Source organism: Littorina saxatilis, linkage group LG12 (genome assembly GCF_037325665.1).
Source record: "Littorina saxatilis isolate snail1 linkage group LG12, US_GU_Lsax_2.0, whole genome shotgun sequence".
NCBI classification, from domain to species: domain Eukaryota; kingdom Metazoa; phylum Mollusca; class Gastropoda; order Littorinimorpha; family Littorinidae; genus Littorina; species Littorina saxatilis.
The window spans coordinates 84,231,427-84,252,599 of NC_090256.1; the positions used below are offsets into that span (position 1 = coordinate 84,231,427).

Sequence of the window (21,173 nt, forward strand, 5' to 3'; positions counted from 1 at the left end):
ACAATGACATAAAGAATAAAAACAAAAAACATTGGAAATTGCTATATAACTTACAACAGAAAATTAAGGTATGCTCTTGTGAAGATGAACATGTGCTAACATTTTTGTTATAAGTTATTTCCATGCAAGAAGAACAAACTAACAAATTGAAACGAGCGCTTTTCTTCACTGCGTTTCTGCAATGTTTCAAAATGGACGGAGCTCAAGCACGTGTGCAGAAGGCGGTGTTTACTATGGTCTCCTCCTTGGATAAGGAGGGACTAAGAAAGCTTCAGGTAAGTGCAATTAAAGGAATAAAGTGTTTTAAGGTTGTCTATGTCCGATTTCTTGCTAATGGCAAGCTCAGTGTTTGCGTAACAACGGTCATTGTGTTGACTTTGAGCACAGGACATCATTTGCCCCTTGAACTAGAATAAATCGTCTGCTAATCTTTTTACCCAAAAGGACATTTATGTTGAAATACTGTGCTATATCGGGTAAATTATCATCGTTCGAAAAATAATGTACAGGGTGAAAGCATTTTGTTTGTATGTCTTTAACGAGAGTAAATGTTGGCATCTTGATGATTTGGTCTGTGCAATCCAAAGAAATGATTTCATCACTTCACTGTTCACGTAGTGGCGAACGTAGATTTTGAACAGACATGCAGTTCCCCGTTTCAGATTTGTGTTTAAGTCTATGCTTTTGGCATATATCTACAATGCACGCAGGAAAGTTAATCAAAATCAATATACATCGACATGAATACATCAATTATTTTTGTGAAGGCGATCTAAATTATACATATGTATTATAAATGTGTGTCAGAGACTACACTAACCTGATAATGATTGGCCATAGTGATTAGACCAAGAAAAAATTCAATGTTTCAGATTCGCCGACTGACCGTAGGACTTTTTTCGTCCTTCAAAAACAAATTATTTGAATTTAATATAATAATTAACTCGCAGAAAACAAAGAACAAAAGGATATATGGTCAACAACAAATTATTTCCGCTGAAAAGGCCATACAATTTTTATTTTTTTTAATAAAGTAATTGATTGTTTTTACATTTAGTCAATATTTGAGTTTTTTTTATAATTGATACGTAAATATTAGTTCTGGTAGTATATATATCATCATCATCATTGCCTTTCACGCCTGGTGGCGTGTAGGGCAGCGGGTAGTATATATGCACCGTGTTAAACTTAAAGGTATTTAAACTTTGCACACATATATATTTATACAGATTTTAAAAGCCAAATCCTTGTCTTTTTAGGCAGAAATGTACCGCTGTAGTACAAAGTGCTGTGAGGACAACAACTCTTCGCTGGAGGAGGTGCAGAACTGTATAGACCAGTGTTCAACCAAGGTTAACAGGGCACAGAACTTCATCCAAGGGGAGATACAAGTGTACCAGGTCAGTAGTTTATGAAAAGAAGTGGTTTTATGATTGACTCAGTTCAAATATGTATCATATGTACTAATGAGCAGTACTATATCAGCTGTCGGCAACATGCCAACATTTATTTTACATCATCAAAACCAAATTCAAATCAAAAACGTTTCTGTCATTTCGACACAGCAACCTTACTTTTTAACGGTAAGAGAAAGGTAATGCAAATGACTGTAAAAATATGTATGGAAAGGTTGATGGTCGTTTTGGCAAATTTGCTGAAAAAAAAATCCCAGCAACATCCTTTTACTGTGACGTTATCACTATCAGCTGTTATAATTGTTTTCTGATTAAGTTAATGTGCTGAATCATTTTAGGTTTTTATTTATCCTGTGTCTTGCCCCACAACCTGTGAAGTGAACCGGAGTCATGTCTTTTGTCATGGGAAAGTTTTTATCAAACATAGCCTTAAAGAGTGCTTAGGCTTTGAGTTTGAATGAATGCGTTTAATGTCCCATTTGCATCTGATTGAATTGAGCAGTTATGCATGCAGCGAGTCGTTTTATGTTCTCTTAATGGCATCTGTAACCAACACAGTCAGAAATGCATGCGTATCTACAGAGATACAGTCGAACCCACTTAAAACGAACACGCTAGTTACGAATTTTGACTTATAACGTATTAGTTTTAAGTTCCCAACTGAATACCTCTTTCTTCATGCTTAAAAAAAATGCATAAAACGAATTCTTTATAACGAATTTATGCTTATAACGAGCACTTTTTGGATTCCCAAGCATGCATAATGTCTGTAATTTACTCACGCTTATGACGAAATCTTTAAACTCGTCCCGAGATCGACATATCATGGGAATTTGAGAAGTTTGAATACATGTGTCAAAGTCTTCCCTTGCGTCGACTGCTTGAACCATTGCTCAACCGATCACTGAATAAAGTTAAACTGATTACACTGTACTCACAAAACAATTTCAAATTTAGAATCAAAGTGATTGATAGCTCAGACACTGAACATGAATGACTGACTGACGTTTATTTCCTTCGCGAATACCAAAAACGAAACATCAATGTTTTGAACGGGAGCCATTGCCAAAAAATATAGATGCCAGAGTGGTTTCCCTTGGACAAGGGAAACCACACTCTCAACGTTTGCGTTCGCCGGTTCGCGATAGTTTATCAGTCAGTCAGTGCTTTCGATTTGGATTTGAACATCATGTTGCAACAAACAAAACAAAAACTAAATTGGCCAAGGTTTGCTACCCGTCGCCAAGGTAAGTGATTCCGGACAAATGATAGGAACACCGCGAATGTGGACAGTGTCAGTGTGTGCGTGTGTGTGACCAAAAACGTAACAACTGGATGAAACATCTGTGTGCTCACTCTCACTCAAACTCAACAATCATCACTCAACATGAGACACACATGAACATGTAACTGAATATGTCACTTTATTGTCTAAACGTGAAGCAGCATGAAAGTTGCGAAAGAAACAAATTGAAACACCATAAAATGTACAAGACTTAAAAATAAAAAAAAATAAAAAAAAATCAATCAATTTTCTTAATACGAATTTTGGTTAAGACGAACTTTTTTTCCGATCCCCAGTGATTCGTCTTAAGCGAGTTCGACTGTACAATCAACAGCAGCAAAGTTTTTTTGTATCGTTATAGAATTTAGAAACAAGAGGCGAAGCCTTCAAGGCTCACGTAAGAAATCGACAAACAGTAACACAAACTCAATCACTCCGTCACACATACACACACACAGTACACACACACACACACACACACACACACGCACACACACACACACACACACACAGAAAGAGCATAGGTGAAACTGTGCAAGAAAGCGAGACACTAGATCTAGATCTGTCTGTCTGCATGTAGCCTACTTACATGGACACGACTGCCAAATAGTCTCGGCCCGCTCAAAATAACAATCACCGAGACTTTCAGTAATTCCATCGCGTGACGTCTAACCCTCGTACGTCATAATGTGACGTCAATGTAATATGACGTCTTCAAATGTTAAAGTTTCTACCACAGACATACATACGCACGCACGCACAGACAGACAAAAGTGAGCATCGCATAGGCAACATTTACGTGAGCCAAAAATCCCTTGTGCTTGGGACCACTGATTGCCACCGTACCACAGATTCCTGACATGTTAAGACTTTGAAGCAATGGAATTATGTAATACATGTACAGCTGATGCAGGCACTTGTATTACTAATACGAATTACATTGTTTCCATGTTCAACAGGTGTTTGATTTGATGTGAAAAATAAAAGATAAAGAAGAGGAAAGACAGAGAGAGAAGAAAAAAAACCACTGGAATTTTCTCTTGTCTTACCCGTTTCTTATTTCACCTGTAGGATCGGCTACAGCGGTGCGTTATGGGCTGTGAGGATAAAGTGCGGGACAGGATTTCTTCGACCACCAACCAAGAGGACATGGCCAAGTTTCGAAAGGAAGTTGAAGCCTGTGCTGTGAAGTGCGCTGATGAACATGTAGCCCTCATTCCAGGCATGACAAAGAAGATGCTTGACAGCATAAACAAGAACAAATTTTGATATTTTGGTGTAGTAGACCAAGTGTGTGTGTGAGTAGTATACACGAGTGTTTTGTGTATTACAAAATAATAGCAGATACTGCTAGCTCTGGGCTTAATGTCAGCAACTGATGCAGGTACATTTTGACTGTCATCATTGCAGAGTTTGTGTGAGAAAGAGTGCACTGGTTGTTATACTTGTGCTTTGGCTTTTATACTTGTTGAAACCCAAGGGCTGATAGTGGTAGGAGAGGGAGACTTTTTGTATAATAAACACAGTCACTGATTTTAGTGCTTGTGAGTCTATGTGAATGTTTGTTAGACTGGACAGACCAGCTGTAAGTGAACGGTTTTTCAGAAAGCAAGTTTCATTCATCAAGATTCATATTCAAGATAACCATCAGTCATAGTGTATCTTTATGCGGTGAATGTATGGAAAACAGTATGAATACTTTGCTTAATAGAAGTTAAGAACATTAAGAGAGCTATGATATTATGACACAGTTATTCTTCGTATCCCGCAAGAATTATTATTGGACTTCATTTTTCTGAGCTAGCCCAACCATAAGTGTAGCGTGTTAAAACAATAAAAGTCTCTTAACCACCAGCCTCTTTATGTCACTGGCATTAAAGACCCACTCCGCCTTGTGAAAACAGTTCGTCTCGCGTCTCAAATCTGGGCAGACCATCCCTCCATTTGGTCACATACCAAATATTAACACCCTGACTGCTGGCTGTGGGGAGTTTGAATTTAAAATCACAGTAAGCCTCCCGTAAGCCATGAACATAAATCCATCACAGATATGGTCAGGCTTTTACACACAGTACAAACACCCTTTCATTTAAACACTCACCGATTGAGAACATCCTAGGTGCCCTCCGTAAAGAGCGAACAATTTTCAAAGAATTTATTTTTGCGTGGTTTATCTTACCCCTGAGCCATCGTGAACCTGTGTGATCCAGTTTCCCTTTTTCACAATGTAGTCGTCAGTTAGTCATTTGAATGCGACTCGATGTGAGCTTATCTACAATAGCACGTTTTTATGCACGAAACAAACGGCTGTGGTTCACAAGAACTCTAGCGATGGCTTTTGACTGTTGAGAGGAACGGCGATATGCATAAACCGTCGTCTGCTACGACCCTTGCGTGACCCTGCTTCCGGGCTTTTCTTTTTTCAAACTTTTACAACTTCGAATTGTACTGATCTTGTCTTGATGAAAAAGAATTCTTTTGTAAGAATGTTTGTGTAACAAACTGTCAATTTATTATTTAGATTTTAAAAGTTAGGTCTAGCGCAAAAACGCACCACGGTCCAAAAACATTCTGATAATCATCGATCCACGGCTATCGCCAGTTTACATCGATAGAATGAGACCCGAAGGGAAGTAACTCATTTTTGACCAGATTTCAGGATGGGTCCATAAAGTGTTCGAGACAATCTGCAAAATTAATTCTTTAAAAATTGCTCGCTCTTTACGTAGGGCACCTAGGATGTTGCCGTTTGGTGAGCGTTCAAATGGAAGGGTGTTTGTACTGTGTGTAAAAGCCTGACAGTATCTGTGATGGTTTACGGGAGGCTTACTGTCCGGGCGTGATTTCCGGTATTGAATATTCATAACAGCCGTCCAGCACCAAAACGAGGCGCCATTTTTGCAGAAGAACAAGTCCACGAAAATAAATTCTTTGAAAATTTCTTACGTTCGACAGAAAGCAGCCAGGATGGTCCCGTTTGGTGAGCGTTCAAATGGAAGTATGCTTGTACTGTATGTAGACGCTCGGGGAGCTCTGTGATGGTTTACGGGAGGCTTACTGTGCCTTTGATTTATGAATTAATTTTTTGAAAAAGGGACCAGTGTCTTATGAAATTAATTCTTGACAGAAAAATACCACCATGCACAGAGCGCGTCCAGGCTGTTCATTTTCAGTATGTGACCAAGTGGAGGGGTGGTCTTATCCCATGGAAAAGCCTGGCCAGATCTGAGATGGTGAGTTTTCACAAAGCGGAGTGGGCTTTTAAAACCATTGCATAAGGAATGATTTGAGTTGACAAGACTTGAAAAGGAAGAGAGATTATATTAACTTGCTTGACAGAAGATCATGCTGGACCAACATTTTCTGTTTTGTTCTTGTGAAATACATGTTTGTTCTGCACAGATGAAAACTAACTCATAAAAATGTTAGTGTGTGGAAACGCTAACTTTAGTCATTTCATGATAATGAAGAATGTTTTGAAGCGAGCCGTATATTATGCTGTTATTGATTGTGTGTTTGACAGTTTTGTTGTTGTGATAATCAAATACTGTATGCTTGTATGTATTTAGGAACTACACCATGATTGTGCCCTGAAAATGATGTTTGGTGATAAATTTAAATTAGAGGTCGTAGTGGCAAAATAAATGTTCACATGCTTTCTTGCGCAAAGCTGAGGTGGTATTGTGGAACAATTGGTGGAAAATGAGCAAGGCCTATGATATGGTTTGAGTGTGTGTGCGTACATGTGTGAGAGTGCAGATTTACCCTGTCTGTCCCAGTCTTGTAGTATACACTCTTCAAAAAAAGTTAAGGATCGGTTGAAAAAACGGATCTAATTATAAAAAATTGCCAAAAAATTAAATATTGACATAATAATTAAAAGATTAATGTGTTTGAATTAACAAATGAACAATGAGTTGACCTAGAATTTTGTTTGGCAGGCAGAGTTATTTTCCTTTGTGGGACTTCTGCATTTTGGAAGAAAAAGAGTGTTTTTTATAGCCCCATGAAATTTGCGGAACGCATGCCAGGGCAAAAGGTTGTGATGCACATGCTACAACAGAGTCCTGGCTATGAACATCGCTCACCAGCTTGTGTTTAAAGGTTGACACGCTGACACAATTATGCACAGTAGCAACATGCCCCCACGAAGAAAACTGAGCGATTTGGATAGAGGAAGGGCAGTAGGATGACTACAAGACGCTGTTGCTGCCAGCCAAGTGGCCCAGAGGCTTGCAGTGGCTCCCTCTGTCATCATCAGACTAAAACAGAGATTCCAAGCAACTGAAAGAGTGCAGGAGCGACAACGTTCTGGTCGGCCCAGAGTCACCACACAAAGAGAGGATCGCTTCATTCAGAGGCAGGCCATGTAACAAAGATTGGCTACGGCAAAAAACATTAGGCAATGCCTACAAGCTACCACAAACACTGTTGTTAGTGGTCAGACGATCTGAAACCGCTTACACAACTTTGGCTTGCGTGCAAGGCGTCCAGTCCGAGGAACAACCCTGACTGCTAATCACCGAGCAGCTCGCCGAGCCTGGTGCACTCAACATGTGAGGTGGCAACGTCAGCAGTGGGCTCAGGTGTTGTTTACAGATGAGTCCCGCTTTTGCTTGGAACCTGCTGATGGTCGCATCCGAGTGTGGAGGCGTCGCGGAGAGCGCTTCGCAGAAGGCGCTGTTCTGGAACGACAGCGTTTTGGCGGAGGCTCTGTGATGGTCTGGGGAGGGATCAGCACACGTCTAAGGACACCTCTGTAACATGTAGTGGGCAACTTGACCGGTGTCCGCTACCAGAATGAGATCCTGCAACCCCTGGTCGTTCCAGCCCTCCAAGCGATCGGCCCTCGTGCGATTCTTCAGGATGACAACGCACCTCCCCATCGCTCTGCAGCTGTAAACACCTTCATCCAGCAGGCCAGGGTCAACAGGATGCTGTGGCCAGCCAACAGCCCGGACCTGAACCCCATAGAGCACATGTGGGACGAGCTTTGTCATCGGGTACAGCAACATCACCCTCCTCCTGCCAATCTGGGTCAACTGCTGCAATGGCTCCAGCAGGAGTGGAATGGAGTTCCCAGAGCATTCATATGCAACCTGATCCACTCCATGCGCCAACGATGTGTTGAATGCCTGGCACACAATGGAGGGCATACGCGTTATTGACACTGATTCACATTGTTGTGAATTCCATTTTCGAGGGTTGTCACGTTTGACACACTCTAGCTAAATTGTCGCTGCCGCATTCGATCTTTGCTTTGTTTGTCATTACTGCTTGGTTGTTCAATTATATAATTTTAAAAAAATGAAAGAATTCGGTCTTGTCTGTTTTGTGTGGCGTGCTTGTAAAAAAGTGATCCTTAACTTTTTTTGAAGAGTGTATATGTGTACATGTATATATGTTCGATTGAATTTGTTATATCAACCACACTTTTTTTTTTTTTTTGCTGGCAGCTTGCCATGTGTTTTTCTGTTTATATCTAATACAGCCCTTGGTGGTGGTTGTTGTTTTACCTTAGCTGTGTTCGTGTGTGTGTAGTTAATGAATGTAGACACTTTCGCAAGTTGAAGTGCTGTTCCCAATTTTGAAGCTTTGGCGACAATGCATTTGCTCCACACAAAACAAAAAACAGCACATTCAGTGATTCACTCAAGAAAGTAATACATGTACTAAAAAGACACATAAGCGCATTACATCAAAGTATTGTTTATAAATTTAATACAACTTTCTGAAACTGAATTAGCAGTCACATTGTTTTGGTACATGTACTGAAGCAATGATACTTCAAAATAAATTATTGACAAAACACTTCACTTAACTCAAATCAGACTTCACAATCAAGCACGCACTAACTCTCAAACGAACCCTCTGCGTATCTCTCACAAGACTCGTAGATACTCAGTCAAACTATCACAGTCAGCTATGCTTGTGGACTGCCGTCCCCGTTAGACAGATTTTTAAACATGCACGACAAATGTTCATTCAGGATGTGACCCAGGTCTTTGGAGATGCCCATGAGTATTTTGAAGTTTTCCTTGTCAGCTATAACTCCTGACGGAGAGGCCATGAAATCGGACAGAGTCTTGTGTACATGGCTGATTTTCTGAAACAGTCCGACCTCCAAGGGTATGGGGAGTAGCCTGCACACCTCTGTGAAGCTGGACAGCCAGTCATAATAGTCCTGGCTGCCAAAGTCCGGCTTGGAAACATACTCGGCGTTCAGCTGAGTTGTGTGACGAGTGTCCGAGTGAGACTGAGAGCTGGCACTTGCAGTGGAAGTCGTCGGGGTTGATGAAATGTCCTCTGTGGTTGGTTCGGCAGCGGCGGTTGAATCAGCGGATGAAATGGAAGTGGCTGACACACTCTCTGTTGAACTTGGAGCAATGGTGGTGTCTACAGGAGGAGTTGTGGTTTGATAGTGAACCTCATAAATCTGCTGCTCTACCCCCTGCCCTTCTGTCCCTAAACTTTGCAGGATTTGATATGTTGGCCCCACCTCCTGCGTCTGATCTGAATCCATTTCAGCGATGGTGATCACATTACCACTAGCGTCTTCCATGTTTCCCATCACAGCTGCCATCTCAGCAGGTAAAATCACATGCTCTGCGTCTGATGGGACCTCCGAGCCATCCAGCTCTCTCTTAGTTAAGGCTACTTCAGTTGATGTGATGTGTCCAACTGGTTCTCCTTCCGTTACCTCTAGCTCTTGCACCACCATGTTGCTGTGAAGGTTCTGAATGAGACTGATGATCTTCTTCTGGTCCAGTGTGGACAGATCCAACACCTTGGTTGTCGTGGAAACTCCTGATCCGTCCCCCTGCGCGTTGTGCACCTCAATTCTGTAGCATACAGGCTCTGGACCTTCCTGAATTTTGAACTCCAACCCCTCTTTCAGACCTCCGTGGCGGCGGAACAGGTGTGCCCTGAGCTGGCTGGCACGCTTGAAACCATCAGAACACAGGTGGCAGGTGTATGGTTTGGTGCCAAGGTGTTCTCGCTCGTGTCGCCGTCGGCTGGAAGGGTCGTTAAATCGCATGGAGCACACACTGCAGCTGTAGGGCTTGGAATCTGGGGTAAAAAAAACCCCAATAAGCAGGGTTTTGAGTTTTAAACATTTTGAATTTGTAGAAATATGGTGCTAGGATTTTTTTAGGTAAAAAAATTAGAGGATAATGTCAGCTGCTGAGTGACAACCTAAAACAATGCAGACATTTATGGTGGACTGTGCAACACTGTACATGGAGATAAGTTGCACAAAACTCTCTCCTCATGTGTATGGGCTTATGAACGTTTCCCTCAAACTTTTTGTCACATGTATTCATATGGTAAGCAAGGGGAATAAGAAACATTGTGGTAAAATGATAACAAAAATACCTGTAAATATAGGACAGAAAACGGTCAAACACATAACGCTCAACTTATACGAATATTTGAGTGGACACATAATTTGTAGCACACAAATGCAGAAAGAGATGATAATAAGAAAACTATCTAAGACTCACCTGAATGTATAATTTTGTGGCGAGTGAGGTCAGATGCATGAGCAAAAGATTTACTGCACTGATCACATTGAAATGGCCTCTCTCCTGAAAACAGAAAAGAAGAATTTAAACTATGATTTGTCCACATTTCACTGACTTCCTCCAGACGATGACACTCTTTTCCACTTTCCCATTACATTGACCATATCACACAGGTTGCATGAACCATTCGACGGGCGCAGTAGCGTGGTAGACGTCGGTCTCCTAATCGTGAGTTCGAATCCCGGTCGCTGCCGCCTGGTGGGTTAAAAGTGGAGATTTTTTCCGATCTCCCAGGTCAACTTATGTGCAGACCTGCTAGTGACTTAACCCCCTTCGTGTGTACACGCAAGCACAAGACCAAGTGCGCACGGAAAAGATCCTGTAATCCATGTCAGAGTTCGGTGGGTTATAGAAACACAAAAATACCCAGCATGCCTCCCCCGAAATCGGCATATGCTGCAGGGTAAAAACGGTCATACATGTAAAAATCCACTCGTGCTAAAAACATGAGTGAACGTGGGAGTCTAAGCCCATGAACAAAGAAGAAGAAGAAGCATCAACCATTCCACCATTGGAACAAATGTTTAACACAAATTTTCTGCATGAATTCATCCCAGTCTTTTTGACATGAAAAATATTGGGCACTATCAAAATAAACATGCTTCCATGCACCCTCTGAATTCCAAGTCACATCCATCAATTCCTAACAAACAGGACAATCCTAACAGTCACCAAGACAAACAAACACGCAAACAGGTACACTAATAAACACATGCAAATTAAAGTACGCACAGACACGTACATATACAGTGATGCACAGACAAACATACACACTACCAACCTGTGTGGATTTTCATATGAGAGCGGAGGTAGATGGCCTGGGAAAACTTGCGGGTACAGTGCGGACAGCTGTGCGGCATGTCGGAGGTGTGGGTCAACATGTGGCGCCTGAGACAGCTGACTTGTCGGAACGTACGGTGGCACTCGCCGCAGGCATATGGCCGTGCATTGTTGTGCAGCGACAGGTGCTCTTGCAGGCTCAGGTAGCTACAGAACTTCTTCTTGCACTCTGTGCACTCAAACGGTTTGATACCTGGGGGAAAGGAAGTTTGGCCTTGACAGGGATTTCAACAGTGAAGCAGTGTTTGGGAGGGGGAACACTTTTAGCCATTACTTGCCATAACTTATTGACTACAGTGGAACCCCCCTTTTAAGACCCCCCAATTTAAGACTCCCTCCCTTTTAAGACCTTAGTTTTTCAGATTTTCTGTTCATAACCTCTGTAAATTTACCCCCATTTTAAAGGGCAGCTGTCGGGTTGTGGCTCTCAAAATCTGTTCCTTAGAATGAGTTATCATGTAACTGAAACTATACTTAAAAGTTACTTGGTGATTTTGACAGCTTGATAACACAAGTCCGAAGACTTTAGACATGCTACAATGTCTTTAATCGAAGAAAGTTTGCATTCTTGGCCGAGTCAATGCAGCCCGCTCGAAAATTACTTCCCTTGGACGCGTGACGTCAGCCGCGGAATCGGCCGGGTTGAACGGTGCTCTCTTTATGCCGTGTAATGGGCACAATCGGGTTGTCTAGTCAAGCCCTCAAGCATACTTCACGGGTAGGTGAAGAGAAACTTAGGATGGGGTGACTTCTCCCAGGCCAAAATTTCGCAGTAAAAAACGGAGTTCATAACATGTCGTCCGTCCCCCTCCTGCTTTTGTTCCACTTGAACCCTGTTTTTGTTCAACTTATTGGCAGATATTGTCACGCGTCGAGGAACACAAACACACACACACAAACACACTCACACACAGACACACACACACACACACGTGTTATCACACACACACACACACACACACACACACACACACACACACACACACACGATAACCATCACAAACACAGTTTGACAAATTCATCTTTGATTTTTTGTGGCCGAACCCCCCTCCCCCATTTTCCACACTAGATCCACTGTTTCATCTTTGTCTCCGTCTCTCTTCCCTTTATCTTATCTCGTCTATCTACTTGAGTGAGTAACTGAAGATGTATTATCATCATCTCTTTCCTAGATTTTCCCACCGACAGAGTTGGCTTTTGTCTTGAATTCAGTACCTCACACGTACACGGTAATTGGTGTGACACCTCAAGCGGACCTTCTTCATAAGTGTACAGTGTCTGCTGACAAGGGACACGAGGGTCTGTGGTTGAGCAACTTTATGGTTTAACCGGGTGGACTGGAGGAGTAGCAACAGCATGTGAACCACTTTAGAAATGACTTGTAAAGGTTGCAGTCGGTCAGATCAAAGAAGAGAAAATGTGAACGTGGGTCTTGAGAAGATATTACCATCCTAATACTTTACTTTGTGCAAGAATCAATCACGCGTACAGCATTACAGATGTCCAGCTGTAGTCTACATTGTACTGTAAACTTCACAGCGGCCTTATCGGCTTCCTCGAGTGACGTCACAGCAAGGCTAACGCTGCGGCGTCTTTCTTGTGCTGACAGAGTTGTCGGTCGCGGATTTTGAGTCGTTTCGGCCTGCCAACTGCTTCGTTTTTTTGCGGATTGTGAGAACTAGCAGAAAGTTTCACGCATTTTAATGGTTTCAAACTAATGATGAAAGTGTCTTCTTCTGGACCAAATCAACAGTCTTTAGTTGAATCAACTCGGAAAACTCTTAAACGCGTTTTTGCACGCGACTCCGCGCATTTTTGAGACCAGGCAACCCGACAGCTGCCCTTTAAGACTCCCTCCTTTTTAAGACCTGATTTTTTTCAGCTTTTTGGAGGTCTTAAAAGGGGGGTTCCACTGTATTGCAATATCAATTCAATTCATTGTACCATCTATCTGTCTACATGTGGTGATACCCAAGGCATTTGTGAAATGTTAAACCCAAAATTGGCTGCCAATTAAAGGAAATGGGCACATTTTTAAAAGCCTTGACGTATTTTCGGCAAAACGATAGTGATTTTGCGAAATGGGCAAAAATGTTGCCAATTCTGTGAATTGGGCATGACATATGCACATATTATTATTATTATTATTATATGAAGTCTTATATCGCGCGCGTATCTCCAGACTCTTGACTCAAGGCGCAGGGATCTATTTATGCCGTGTGAGATTTAATTTTTTGCACAATACATCAGTGTCGCATTCACATCGACCAGCATATTCACATACTGAGATGCACATGACTTGCTAGTGATCAACAACTTACCCATGTGTGAAAGTTTATGGCGTCGTAAACTCTCTTTGGTCCTGAAAGCTTTGTTGCAGTTTTCAAAATCACATGGCCATGGGCGCTGATCCGTGTGTGTCAGCAGATGCACTTTCAAGTTTCCTGTTGCAAAGAAAAAACAAAGTAGAAAAGTTTCTTACCTCAAAAAGAATTACAGCTATTTGAACTTTCCTTTAACCAGCTTTGGATTGTGAACAAGAAGAAGAATCTGCTTCAGAGAAAAACCTGAAGCTTGTTTACTTGAAGCTGACACAAGGTTGCAAGCAAAACAATCTATAGCTTTAAGAGAGACATTTAAAACATATAGCAAACGGCTCACTGAAAACAAGACGATATCAAATGATTTGGGTAAGAATCGTTCTTTACAAAAACAGGACAGAAAGTGAGGCAAGAACTCTATTTATATTTAACATGATTTTGTCGTTGGCCATAGTCTCAGTACGTACAGTTCTTCTACTTCTTTATCTTTTTTCCATTGCTTATTTTTGGGAGGGGTGAAGCTTGTACCTTTTTGACTGAACACTCGGTTGCAAGTGAGACACTTGTATCCATTTGCAGTACGCATCATGAGAGCTTTCTTTGGCGCCGCCACAACTTCAGAATCAGCGTCTTCTGTAAACAACATTAAACAAGCAGTAAAATAAAGCAAGGATAAAATACTTTCTGAAATGCTAAATAAATAATATCCCACTGAAGATTGTGAAGAATGCAGTACTGGTCTAATTTTGAATACATTTTTGTGACAATTTATTAACACGGAAGTGTGATGTAAGTATTAACTTCCCCAGTGTTACACACGATGACTGCTGAAATCCCTGCTCAGGGAAACAAGAAAAACAACTATCAAAACAATACCTCAGTCTACAGAGGCAACTTCTAATATGATGAAATAATAACATGTGCTGTGATGTAATAGATTTATTAAAGAAATGAACAGACAAGGACTTAAAAAAGAAAATTGCTTACGTTCTGCATACTTTCTTGGGCGTCCTGAAAAGGAAAAGTGTGAGACTTAATTATGCTGAAAATAACTGCTAAAATTGTGCTTTTTTTAAATGATAGAATTATTTTCAACTTTAAAATAGTTTTGATCTTAAATTCAAGTTGTGCAGAGGCAGGACAGTAACAGACAAAAGATTGTAATACAGAATTGTTGTAAAGGAACAAGTCTAAATCATTGTTCAACATTATACATGTATACAGCTGATGTATTAACTGACAGTGACATACACAAAAACATACACACATGCACTTCAACTTTACCATATTGTTTAATGATATTTGATATATATACACTTTTTAGCATGTGATAATAAAAAGAGCTTTAGTAATTGACATGACACCATGCAATAAAACCCCAAAACCAATGAGTTGATTGAACTCCAGTAAAGTCAAGCTGAGGGAAAAACTGCAAGTCGTACCTCTTCCGCGTTTTTTCCTTTGGTCTGTTAAAAGAGGTTCAGGATCATAATCTGAATCTTGCCTGTCCTCTTCTTCTGGTTCATTAACTGATCGAAAATCCCTGAAAGCACAAATGTCCCAAGTTATCAGTTTTTAACATTACAGATTCACACAGAAACATTATGTATTGCAATGTTTTTTCAAATTTTATGATCCTCATTTGATTATGAACTCATACATTTCATTTGAAAGTTTTTTCATGTACAATCACTACAGGCCAGCGATATTTGCAGCAATGAATCGTGAATCCTGATGTGAATATTTTCGAAAGAAAATGGCATTATATCAAGCAGAAACTGTATAACATACTTGAACTTGAACTTGAACTTGAAGTTTACTATGTGGTAGGCTGTGTAGCCTTTACATAGGTCCTATTACTAGACTGTAGCATGCGTGGCGGGCTGTTCTACAATCTAGACTAGGCAGGTAGGGTTGTACATAGAAGTACTGTGGCGCCAGAAATTGTCTATCCTGGTCTTAAAGCTGTTGACTGATGGCGCTGTTACTGCCTCTTCAGGCAAACTGTTCCAGGTGTTCACTACTCGCTGGGAGAAGTAATTGCTTCGTACATTCAGTCTACAGTGGTCTTTGCCGAGTTTCAGAGAGTGGCCTCTAGTGTCTCTACTGCTGATGGGCTCAAAGTGGGGTCTGTCCGCTTCGTACATGCCGTGCACATACTTGAAGGTGTCTATCATGTCGCCCCGCAGGCGACGGTGTTCCAGGCTTGGAAGTTTCAGAGCTTTCAGCCTCTCACAGTAGGGCTCGTCTTTCAGACCTGGAATGAGTTTGGTCGCTCTGCGTTGCACGTTCTCCACTTCAGCACATAGCGTCTTGTTGTGTGGCTGCCACACTGAGTGCCCGTATTCCAGCTTGGGTCGGACCAGACTCTTGTATAGTTGGATGAACATTTCCTCCGTCAGGTAGTCAAAAGTTCTCCTGATGACGCCCACGATCTGGTTGGCCTTTCCAGAGACTATGCTGACGTGTTCTTTGAAGCTCAGTCTGTTGTCGACGTGCACACCCAAGTCTTTCTCCACCTCACTCTCCTGTAGCTCAATGTTGACATCCACCCCTCCCCTCTTCCCCTTCATAAAGTACTTTGCCTCGGACTTCTTGTTGCCGAGCTTCAAGGCGTGGCACTTATCTGGGTGGAAGCGGAGCAGCCAGTTGTCCGACCACTGTTGTAGACTGTCCAGGTCATGCTGTAGTGCCTCTGGCCCCCCCTCTGTGTCGCTGCGAGTGTAGACCTTCGTATCGTCGGCGAATAGGCGGACAGGACAGGAACACACCTCCGGCAGGTCGTTGATGTAGATGACGAAGAGTAGAGGCCCGCAAACGCTGCCTTGCGGCACGCCGCTAGTAACTTTAGCTTGCTGTGAGGATGCTCCGTTGACCACTACGCACTGGGTTCTGTCCGTGAGGAAAGACTCCACCCATCTTAGGAACTTTCCTTGGATTCCGTGGGCCGCAACTTTCGACAGCAGACGTTTGTGAGGCACCGAATCGAACGCTTTCATGAAATCAGTGTAAATGATGTCCACACTCCCGCCATCGTCAAGAACCTCAGTCCAGGCATCCAAAACATCCAGGAGTTGAGTCACGCATGACCGACCTGCGACGAAGCCGTGCTGCTCTTTGTGGATAAGGTTATTCTCTGCCAGGTGCTTCATGACTCTCTCCCTCACTAGACCCTCCATCACTTTGCACAGGATACAGGTCAGGCTCACCGGTCTGTAGTTGCCTGGGGTCAGGCGACTGCCTTTCTTAAAGATAGGAGTCACCGTAGCTCGTTTCCAGTCGCCTGGTACTTGTTCGGCTGCCAGAGAGCGACGGAAGAGTTCCGCTACTGGGTGTGCTAGTGAGTCCGCAGCCGTCGAGAGTACCAAGGGGCTGATGCCATCCGGTCCACCCGCTTTGTTCGTCTTCAGACCCTGGAGCTTCTTCTTCACCTCCTCATCCTTGATGTCGAAGTCAACGAGTGCTTCTCCGTAGTTATAGGTTGGAGGCTGTGGTAGTGGTAGTGAGTGAATTATTTGCTGTGTTCACCGTTTTTACTTCACCTTGGCCGCATGTTATTGTTTGCCTCCCTGTAAATTAAATGTCACCACCAAGGACTACTTCAAGTGCAGTAGTCCTTGGTCACCACTTAAAATCTTGGCTACATCCATCAGTCTCTGTTCTGCACTACTGGGCATCACTTGGCAGTGGTCAGAGCCTTAGGGTTCAGTAAAAATTCACAATGGGCCTCCTTGTCAAGGATTTTGAAATCACTTCATGCTTGTTTTTGTTTTGTTTTTTAAAGTGCAGAGCCCAAGTGAATATAAATGGAAAACTATGTTTTTCTGCACAAATAAAGGCAACACTTATGACAGTGACAGAAGTGAATAAACAGTTACAATATTTGTAACCTTTCCTTCAGCAAAGTTTTTGAAGCATCCAAAGTGAATGAACTATATATATCTATATATATATTACTGAGAGTTATGCCTCTTTCAGTCTTTGGTATGATACCAGTGACGTGGATGTGGTCTGGACACTAAAGTCATGGACTCGTGATTCTAGCCACAGTAAAAAAACTTGACTACTCCTTTGGAGGGATATAATGCAAAATTTACATAACAACTTCTGTTACCTGTATTTTAGTGGAATGTATCTCTTGCGTGCAGGAAGATGGCCAGTGGCACGCTCGATCTCATAGTCATTTGCCTGTATGCTGACCTCAGTTTTGACCTCCCCTGCTTCAATAAGCTTCACAGGCACAGAAGTACTGCAGCTGTCCTCATTACTGGTCTCTGCACACAGATGTACACTGAAGTAAACGAACCTTTAGTTACTTTAAGGGACAAGGTATTGTGGCTACAGCAGGAAAGTTATGTGCATCTACACATACAGCAGTTAACACATTACCAGGGATCGCGTTTACGCACGATTTTTGCGTATTTGACGCATTTTAAAAGTCGCTGACGCGTTTTTTTCGCCGCGCCGCGTAAGCCATACGCAAAAATATTGTAACTTTTTCTTGTCTTCACGCAGCGCTTTTGCTCTGACTTAATAATCACCCGATCCTGAAACTGACTATAGGGCTCGAGAAGTGACGACACACATGAAATCTGCGCGTCAAAACTAAAGTCCGTTTCTTTTTGCATCGAAGTATCGCAAACGAACGTAACGAGGGTATTACCAGATAATGTCTTGTCGGATAATGAAACAGACATTAGCTGCTCTCCCATCTCGCGCTTCCAAAAGGCGGAAAGTGTGTCTAGTCGTATTAGAGCGGGAAACAAACTCGCAAGGCCCGAAGGTTGGAGACAGCAGGGGTGTTATTCGACAGGCGTGCGCGGAGTTCGACAGGAAAACTCGCCGTATTTACGTAAGGAGTGTCTTTAAGTCTTTCGTGCGTGTTTTGTTTGTGTCTGTACGTGTTTTCGTAGTACGCAAAAATATTGGTCCGTGACGCGTTTTTTTCGTTTCGTTGCGTATGACTTACGCGTTTTTTAAAAAGCTAGCGCGATCCCTGCATTACCTGATCAAATCTGCAATTTCCAAGTTGGTCCTTATACATATTTTCTTTTTCGAAACTGATCCCACTACTTTAGAAAGTATGGAACTTAATTCATTCCACTTCGAGTTTGATCCTCAAGAACTTATATTCACTCTCTAAAAGTAAAACTTAAATACATGTACAGTGGAGTCCAGCTATAACGAACCTGGGTATAACGAAATCCCGCTTTTAACGAACTGCCATTGATTTCCCGGCAGACAGCCTTCTATTTCTTACTTGTTACTTTCCGGCTACAACGAACCTTTTGAACTCATTTGCATAACGAACCCCTCTTATAACAAACACGTTTTCATCGCCCCAGAGCCGTTTTGTCTCTAAAAGTCACAAGGCTACAACGAACTGATGTCAATAATTGTCTCCAAAGACAAAAATACACAAAAATACACAAACACAAGTAAAAGTATACCGGTAACAAACGGTCGAAGAATGAAAATAAGCCGCACATCAAAGGAAGAATACAGAGTGGAAATATGTGTGCTCTGTGTGTGCGGCGAGATCAAAGGCAGGTCCATTGTGATGCCTTGTTTATAGACCCAGGGGTCAATGACCCAGTTTTAGCTATGAGAGGTGGTTCCCCTGTCATATCTGAGAGAGGAAACACTTCCTGCACCGGGGTCAGTGACCGAGTTTAACCTATGGGGCGGTCTCTTTGATGTCTTGAGAGGAAACATGGCCAGGGTAGTACCTAGTAGCTGAAACATGCATTATCACAAGTTGTTTGACTGGTACTCAGGCGGTCTCTTTGATTTTTTCGTATTTTGATACACTCGAGGAAAAAAATATGACCCACGGTACATGCTTTTACACGACTTTTTAAATTTTACTTCTAAAATTACAGTAAAGTGAACATTTGAACTATGCCTCTCTATGGATTATATTATGAAGCTGTTGAAAACATGCAGAGATTGTACTCTCCAAGGAAAGATAGATGGGACGATCATTTGAAGGTGAGTGGGAAAACTTGTCTTGAGGCCATTTAGGGTTGAAAACTCTACAGCGAATTACTGATATAACGAACTAAAATGTATCTCCCTTGAGATTCGTTGTACCCGGACTCCACTGTACTTGAAACACATTTTTTATGAAACTTTATCCAGTCCACTGGTATTACCTTCCTTCTTTAACAATGTTGCTGGTATCAATGTTGATGTTGATAGGTGAGCACCCTGAGGTTGTGATGTACTGTTGGTCTCTAAACTTACGGGCATTGCAACATCTGATGGGTTTGGTTGAAACTGAATTATCGTCAGTTGCCCATTTTCTTCCTGGATAGCTGAAAATAGAGAGATGAGACTAATAAAGATAAGTTGGGGAAAAGAAAAGCAGGAAATGTGTTGTGTAGTTGCATGTGGAAGATTTCTGCTCGTTGAGTTTAAGATGAAAGGTGTGAAGCTTCATTTTTCAGACCTACTGTTGGAACCCACAGAAAACAGGATCCAAGATCTGCCTTGTGACACTTATTTGTTTAACTTTAAAACAGCAAATATGATTCACTGACAGTGATGCGGAAATTATACACTTGTCCGCGGTGAGTAGACATTTTCCGGGCAAGCAGCAATGTTGTCAACTTCTGAAGCTGCATTTTTCTGTTTTTAATCTGACAGTTGTTCACTTCGTAAGTAATGAGTCAGCTGACCAGTGTTTACTATACTAAGTGTGAGAACCTATATAGCTAGGTTAAATTACCTGTAAAGCATTGAAAGTGTCACTGTGTCTGCACAAAATGTCAAAACCTGCCTTTCTAACCCTAAGACAAGGGGGAAATATCAGTCACTGACTGTGTCAATAAAGAGACTACATTTCTAAGATAAGGAAAAAACCATCAAAACAAATTGGGGTAGTAAAAAGTTCTGTGTGTGCATGAATTTCAAGTTATCAGCTGCATGGCTACTTGAAATGTTTGAACTTCTGGATACCTGATTGACAATTTTGTGTTTTCGAGACAGTATAATCGACGAATTAAAACTCATGCAGAGAGACAAGGAGAGCCGTCAGATTTTTAAAAATGTATTGTGTTTGCGTGTGTGTCACTGTGTGTGTGTGGTGTGTGTGTGTTGTAAATCAGTGTCATGTGCCTGTGCCTGTGGTTGCACAATGACATCACCGCATCAGCTCTGGTGCAAATATTTATACTGGAAAAAGTAGCCGTGTGTATTGAATGCAAACAGCTCTGTGGATTTATGTCAGACACAGTGCCTAATCGGCCTACTCGACTTCTCAATCCTCAGATAGCTTTATTGCAGGAACAAGAAGATCCACATACATGTGGGGAAAACGAAACAACTAAAACCGTAAGCGACAATGTCAATGACGGTGCCTCTCAGTCACACAAAATCTGCAAGTCTTGCAGATAAAAACCCATCAAAACATTCTCTTTGTGTATTTTATGAACAAGGCAAAAATTCAAACGATGAACAACTCAATGACACAAACACACTTCCAAAAGGCTTTCAGTATTACTGAATATTTTACCAACGACTTCACCAGGGGTACAAGCGGCCTCCATGTTTGACACCCGGATGACAGGAAGCATTGTAAGGGACATAACTGTTGTTCATTACCAGACATAAGAAAAAGACCAGAAGCTTTAGAAGTTTAGCTGAGCGTACAAAAAAACAAAAAACAAAACTCTCAGCAGCTGCTATTGATATTTTTGTCACAATAAGTTTTTGTCTAACTTAT

General features: G+C 41.9%; 2 protein-coding genes across 2 annotated transcripts; one reads left to right on the forward strand and one right to left on the reverse strand.

Annotated features, from left to right (window-relative positions):
* Positions 1-18: 18 nt before the first annotated feature.
* LOC138983012 (protein FAM136A-like) lies at positions 19-6,406 on the forward strand. Its single transcript, XM_070356414.1, has 3 exons — positions 19-275; positions 1,260-1,400; positions 3,772-6,406. Exons 1-3 carry the CDS (start codon positions 123-125, stop codon positions 3,967-3,969), a joined length of 492 nt encoding a protein of 163 aa, XP_070212515.1. The 5' UTR covers positions 19-122; the 3' UTR covers positions 3,970-6,406.
* Positions 6,407-8,398: 1,992 nt separating this feature from the next.
* LOC138983002 (uncharacterized) lies at positions 8,399-21,031 on the reverse strand. The gene is made up of 10 exons (XM_070356395.1): positions 20,964-21,031; positions 19,603-19,764; positions 17,562-17,721; positions 14,890-14,990; positions 14,435-14,458; positions 13,976-14,080; positions 13,448-13,570; positions 11,068-11,319; positions 10,206-10,289; positions 8,399-9,771 (listed from the first exon to the last, which is right to left on the reverse strand). Exons 1-10 carry the CDS (start codon positions 21,022-21,024, stop codon positions 8,624-8,626), a joined length of 2,220 nt encoding a protein of 739 aa, XP_070212496.1. The 5' UTR covers positions 21,025-21,031; the 3' UTR covers positions 8,399-8,623.
* Between the last annotated feature and the right edge of the window lie 142 nt (positions 21,032-21,173).

Coding starts and splice junctions, on each gene's coding strand:
- LOC138983012 (XM_070356414.1), top strand. CDS start 123: ATGCAAGAAGAACAAACTAACAAATTGAAACGAGCGCTTTTCTTCACT. Junction 276..1,259: donor AGGGACTAAGAAAGCTTCAG/GTAAGTGCAATT, acceptor TTGTCTTTTTAG/GCAGAAATGTACCGCTGTAG. Junction 1,401..3,771: donor GGGAGATACAAGTGTACCAG/GTCAGTAGTTTA, acceptor TTTCACCTGTAG/GATCGGCTACAGCGGTGCGT.
- LOC138983002 (XM_070356395.1), bottom strand. CDS start 21,024: ATGCTTCCTGTCATCCGGGTGTCAAACATGGAGGCCGCTTGTACCCCT. Junction 10,290..11,067: donor TCATATGAAAATCCACACAG/GTTGGTAGTGTG, acceptor TTCTGTTTTCAG/GAGAGAGGCCATTTCAATGT. Junction 9,772..10,205: donor CCACAAAATTATACATTCAG/GTGAGTCTTAGA, acceptor TTTTTACCCCAG/ATTCCAAGCCCTACAGCTGC.